This window comes from Opisthorchis viverrini, assembly GCF_000715545.1.
Source record: "Opisthorchis viverrini unplaced genomic scaffold opera_v5_194, whole genome shotgun sequence".
NCBI lineage: Eukaryota > Metazoa > Platyhelminthes > Trematoda > Opisthorchiida > Opisthorchiidae > Opisthorchis > Opisthorchis viverrini.
The window spans coordinates 498130-504840 of record NW_008751850.1 but is presented as its reverse complement, the minus strand read 5'-3'; the positions used below and the strand labels follow the sequence as shown (position 1 = coordinate 504840).

The 6711-nt window shown below is 45.3% G+C and overlaps 1 protein-coding gene across 1 annotated transcript; it reads left to right on the top strand.

Moving 5' to 3' along the window:
- Positions 1-4262: 4262 nt before the first annotated feature.
- T265_07941 (hypothetical protein) lies at positions 4263-5724 on the top strand (the record flags this gene model as incomplete). Its single annotated transcript, XM_009173606.1, has 2 exons — positions 4263-4974; positions 5549-5724. 2 exons carry the CDS (start codon positions 4263-4265, stop codon positions 5722-5724), a joined length of 888 nt encoding a protein of 295 aa, XP_009171870.1.
- Between the last annotated feature and the right edge of the window lie 987 nt (positions 5725-6711).

Sequence of the window (6711 nt, the reverse complement as noted above, 5' to 3'; positions counted from 1 at the left end):
ATGATGATGATGATGATGATGATGATGATGATGATGATGATGATGATGATGATGATGATGATGATGATGATGATGATGATGATGATGATGGAACTGCCAAGGCGCATCAGAGCCATGGTAGCCAAGATCCAAACAAGCCCATCTTTGGAATGTTCGGAAATATGATGGACGTTTTGACCACTTAAGACCTACGTGTTTGAACTCTTTGGGGTTGCAAAGCATTGTATCCTGGTAGTTCGGCCAAACTACTTGCATGGTTTTCCTAAAGGGAGATGAAGCTAACTTCATGCAATATTTAGTGTCTATACATAAGTGGTGATTGGTCATAACGAGTTTCTCAAGTATCCTGCTGACTTTCGTTACTGAACTTCGAGTCGGCTAACGCTTAGAGTTGTATTCGAAATGGGACGTAATTCGGACTACTAGCATTCCACTAGCCTTCCCGCCAGTAGGTTGCAAAACTTTCATGGTCTGTTTGTTGATTCCGCCTGGGAATCAACGGTGACCAGCGGTAACTTTCCTTTTTTTTTCTGACTACTCATGAGTAACGTGACTCGCATCTGTTTATTGTGACACCGTTTCGTTTCTTTGTCGTTTTTCCCCTGTTTCGTCCCGGCTTAGGGTCTGCTTATGCCTTAGTAACTGATGCCAATACTTAATGTGCCCGTCCATCATTGCTTGCAAGTTCGTCTGGGTTGCACCTATTCACGAGCGTCCACTCCGACCGAAAAGCGTGCCAACCGGGTATCGAACCCAGAGTCTGCGGACAGCAGGCGAACACGTCACCGACTACACCAACCGGACACCCAACAAAGCTCAGCAAGGGCTATCCCTTGCTGAGCTTTGTTTTAAACGAACGAAACCGCGCAATCTGACCTGTCACGCGACACGAGCGGCTGTGTCGACGCCGACCGAAAGACAGTGCTTCACATCCCGAAGGTACTGACTCCTGCGCCGTTACGGCCAACTCACACTGTCAGACTGCCTCGATATGTATGTTTGTACATCGTTTGGTACTTACTTCTTGTTACCCCTATAGAAATCCGTGCTGTGACAGTGACTACTTCCCGCTCCTGCAGATTGCGTCATTGTTGATTGTACGTTTTCTTAATTCATGATGCTTACTAATCCGTTTTTCTGTAGAACCAGTTCCTGTCAGTCTTCAATATATCATCTACTGCCCCACGTCTGTCTGCTCCTATTGACTACTGGCTACGAACTGCGTATAATCTAATAGTCGCAATCGTCCTGTGAGATCCTTAACCGTCCGGATCTTACACTGTTCTTTATTTTTACTTCCCAGTTTTCTTGTACACCGCTTGGATGAGTTTCTTCTTGGCGTACAAATTGGCAGTGTGTTTTCGCACATATCGGAGAGTGGCCGGTACTGCATTAGAATCCATGCATCAGCTCCCTTATCAAAAGATTACCGAGAACTCTGGTACACGACAATATAGTCGATAAGTTTTCCGTGCCCAATTCTTGGATGGGTCTATGCGTCAGGCCCTGTCCGACGTACCCGGAACCACGTGTTTACTAGCGAATTGTACACTTGTCAACAGTTTTCCATCGTTGTCGTTCAGTGGTTCGATTCCAGATGTAATCATTTTTTCCTCAGGAATTCCAGTTCTTGCGAATCACAGAACTGCAATTGCCCAACGGAATCACAAAGTCACTTAGGGGTGTGGATGACCAGACCTGACAACTCATCATGGAATTCGTTCTCTTCATCGCTTGAACGTGACTTCGCGGGAGCATACTCACATCATATCCTCGATGTTCGGAATCGGAGGGTTATCATTGTTAATTTGGAACACTTCCGTTTATTCACTTTGATTCTGAAGACATGCAAGTGCGACTGTCACAACACATCAGTAGAAAGTACAACCACAGCCGGCCTTCACTATCGTTCCTTGATCAGCCGGTAGGGTCACAGTGAACATAGCAGTTGTAACAGAAGCTATTCGCCCTTCTGGCTGGTTTCTTCCATTCTTATTCGATAAGGATCGAGCGCTTCTGGTTTCAAGTGGCAGAGGAATTTGATGGAGCTGGTGACTGCTAAGTCTGGAACTAATGATCTGTTGCTAATGCCCTCAACTCAGCCGGCGATCAATGCCAACCGTTGAACGATCGATCCGTGTGGTTTGATAGAACCATTCCTTCTAACTCGTCCTTACTTTATGAACGAAGGCATCGCGGCTTCCTTAACTATGGAAGTGTTTGTCGACTGGGAGAAATGTCTTACGGTCTCAATCAAACGGCTCCCAGTCAGCCATTCTGACAAGGTTGAACTTAAAGTAGCTGAGTTCAAGCCATTGGAGTCTGCAGGATGCAGCGTGATATCAAGCACAGAAATCGAATAAAACCACAAAACATAGTGGTGTGATACTTTGGAACAAGTAAAAGCGTGCTACGTGGCATTACCGTGACGGTGGGTATCTATAATTGGTGATGTGGCGTCTCAGAAAGGTCAGATTACTGGAGATTATCCCAGAATACCTGAGACGTTCTGAGACCCTCACTCTCCCCCAATCGCCGATCAGACAATTCTGAGTCAAGGTCAGTGCTAGACAGCCCTGAATCAAGGTGAGACAATGTTCCCTCAATTAATAGCACGATGCCGCTTCACCTTCGCACTCGAACTACCTTGTTCGCAGTATAGCTGTTGTGTTCTTTATCGGCAAATCTTTTTTCGGCACCAGGCACTGGACTGTGGACATCAGGCAGATATAGCTTGGCGGCTCTCCGTACGCGTAAAAAAACGGAACCAGAGTATTTGGCCCAACCGAATCAAAGCTTCAGTTGGACGGGTAACCGATTTTTCGGTAACAACTAGTCGCCAGCTGCGCCAATCCGATATGTAGCCACGGTTTTTGTTTCTTCAGTGCTCCATTCCCAACCGATATCTGAAAAAAAAACAGCATTTGTCACCACCGTGCGTTGTAGACGTTTGCTTTCGTTGACAAGCAGAAGCCAATTCTTGCGCGAGGACGCAAATATTAAGGAAAACTGGAAGTGATCCTGTCGATGTACTTTTTTCCTGAAGCAACCGACCGAAGTGGTTCTGATTTCCTGACTAGTTGGGATGTAATTACCCTTCATTTCGAATGTGGGAAGTGCGTTTTCAGTCGCGAGGTAAAATTACCTGGGAGAAATCAATCAGGCAGTCCGACGATGCCCACATATTGCAGGACTCTGAGATATTTCCAAAGAAAGCTTCCACTTTGTGGGTAGTTGGATAGTCCAGGCTTTGTAGAAATAAGTGTTAATCGTCGTTAAACTGTAGCAGCCTTTCGGTGCGTAGCTTCCATGCTACCTGAAAGGCCACAAGGGCTGGGATACTGCGATTTCGAGACTCTCTGTAATTTCGTCACAGACAGCGATTAGTGCACAGACGGAGCGACCAGCGTTGTCATTTCAGAGAATATCCACACCACAAAGATGGCNTGCTCGGTGGTCTGTTGGTTGGATTGATCCAATCATCTGGATTCAACGTAGCAACTGCGCACTTACCACCAAAAAGCGTTTAGAATGTTTTTGGTAAAAGATAGTGTCTCTACTGTGGTTTGTTGCAGCCTACTCAAAGATGATGAATAGGTTTCCGAGTTCGGGTCGTTTCTGATGAATTCCGACGGATCAGTCCAGTTCTGTTGCAAGCAGTCGACTGCTCAAAGGAGTTCAAACAAGCGGAGCAGGTCTCACTTTCAACGCAGTATTTGGACTATGGACACTGGTCAACATTCGAGACACCAAGGAGATTAAATGGAGCATTCTTGGACACATTGAGATGCATATTCTGGTGGTTCGGCGATTGAACCGAATAAGTGTAGCGGACATTTCCATGTCCCCTCAACCAACTTCACTTAATTTGTCCAGTACATTTTGTTGATGTTGATTACCGATCAGGTGACTGTCAAGTAGTTTGCTAGCTGATGCGAAATGCACCGTGGTCATCTTCACCACCATCCTCATCAACTTGGCGCCCGTCTGGAGGTTTCTTCGATAATGATGAAGTGGAAATGATCAGTCAATGAGTAGAAAGGATTTCTGGCAAAAGACTGGACAAGATACGATCACACGGGTGTGGTTCATTAGTCATGTGATCATAATTCATGTGAAGTACAAGACGCAAATTCCATAGGTGACAAAAACTCGGGCCTGTCAGACTGAACACACAAGTTGTATGAAAATACCTGTCAGCACTACTTTATAAAATGACTGCTTGCAGTAGTGATTGTATTCACAGCGCAATTCATAATACAATGGCTGGTAGTCTTTCATCTTATGAATACGAAAAAGTCAGTTGTCAGAGCAAATATGAGAACACAATACACCGATGGGCAGACAAGATGCGCTTGACCCGCTTCCCGCTACTTCGAGTGTTTATCGGCGAATTGGCCGGAACAATGATTTTGATCATTTTCGGGGATTCGGTGGTCGCACAGTCGGTATTTGCCAGCAACGTCTCGGCCTTTTCAGTCAGCTTCGGTTGGGGATTGGCCGTGATATTTGGAATATTTACCAGCGGTACTATGGGATACGGTTTGTTGAACCCGGCAGTCGCACTGGCTTTCGCGTTCAATGGTAAAGTTCCTTGGATCGCGGTCCCAGTCGCCACAATCGCCGAACTGATTGGGGCTTTTCTGGGTGGTCTGATCGTGTATTGCAACTACCAGGTGAACATTCAACTCCTAGATCCTGGTCTAACGACGAAGACGCTGGGCATATTTTGCACTGGGCCATCTAACGCAGGAAACCTCCCAGGATTCTACGATCAAATCATTGGGACTGCATTGCTAGGTGTGATGGTACTGGCGATAGGAGACAAATACAACTTCAATATCCCCGGACATGTGATTCCGATCTACATTGGATTTCTAGTCGGTGGGCTCGTCGGGGCACTTGGTGTTAACGCGGGAGCCGCTTTGAATCCTGCTCGAGATTTTGGCCCACGTCTCGCGGCCCTTACAGTTGGTAGGTCCTATCCTTCATCAAGATATTTTGTGGCTTTCATATTCCCAGATTTTGCTGAATGGCTCTCTACCGAACAGTCACTTACCGAGTCCAAGCCAAATGTGTTTGCAAAAGGCATTAGATCTCTCTTTCTCTCTCTGGAATAGAGATCAAGCTATATTTGAGATACTGCGAACAGAAGCCACATAAAACTACACATAACAACTTATCCAATACAGCTTGAGGACTTATCATCTGATGACGTGGGGCCGTAAATATTCCATCTCACTGAGTTTTGCACACTCCACACTTGCATGTAAAACTTGAGTTCGATGGTATTACTAGTGGATTCATTTCAAAGTGAGCTCGAAAACGTCTAGTAGTGAAGACGCGACTGACCGGAAGGTTTATGGTTCAAACAAAACCAAATCAGGTTTCTCGATGGCTCCACTCTAAGCCCGGAAACACTGGTGGTATTTCAGCCCTAGTTCTTTTTTGTGTGGAATTGCAGCTAGGCGGAGAAAATGTGTCAGAGCTGAAGTTAGGAAGTTTCAAGTTTACACTACTCTCCCTCTCCCTCTGTCTGTCATTTCAGGATACAAAGACGCATTCACTTCGTATGACTCGTATTGCTGGGTCCCGATTGTTGGTCCGTATATCGGTGCCATACTCGGAGTGTTACTCTACGAACTGATCATTGGTGTGCATGTTCGCGGACTAAAAGAAGAGGAGGAACGCCAGAAAAAACTGAAAGATTACGATGATTATTGAGACGCTTTACTCAGCTGTACAAAACATTCTGTGTAGAATAAATCGCATGAAAATGTCATCTGTTGACCGCGTCTGGTGGTGGGGTAAACAAACTGTCGTTTCAGAAGTTTCTCAAACCTGAACAGTTTTGGTACCGCTATTTGTTCAAAGTGAATGGTTGTGAGGATGGCAAAGATGATGATGATGATGATGACGATGATGATGATAGAGCAGTGGAGGATGGTGATAATGGTGGAGTGCCATTATGTCAACATTCAAAATGATTGCTATACCTTGATTCTTGGTCTCGTCAGGGAATCATGGTAACAAGCGGGTTTTGACCGTTGTAATTTCAGTAGCTTGTTTATGGGGTTTACGCAAGGGTGCTTCGCTCTTACTGTACACATGCTCTGTTTATCCGACAGACAATATTCCCCAATACATTTGAATGATTTCCGTCTCTTGTTGCCGCTTATACTAAAACCCACGAAATGCACAGGTTTTGTCATTTCCATTACATCTAGATATTCCTAAGTATGTAGCTATTCGATAGGACAAGGGTATTCAAGGAGGATAAACATACTACTTATTAGGATAACCAACCGAACGTAGCTGAACTACACAACTGCCAATGGAATAACCGTTTTTGTTGAGACATTTAATTGGTTGTTCTTCACTTGCCCTTGGCAGATGGGTTCTATTTTTAGTATCATATTTTTGCCCGCCTTGAACTTTTCACGTAAGCTTTACAGACGGCCCATTTTCGGTCGCACATGACACGCCTGTACGCGTTGGTGTTCAATAGATCAGCTGATTTGCCGTTCATTGGCTCTTCTGGTTTGACTAAGCGCATCAGGCTATCGGGCGTCCATCCAGACTCGGGTTCACGGTATTAGGAAAACTGTGGTTCACAACACTACTGACGCTAAAGACGATCTGTCGGTGGTCATCTCAAATCGACGGACAAGTAGAATTCCTAAAACGTCTCTCGAATCTGGAGTTTGTGTG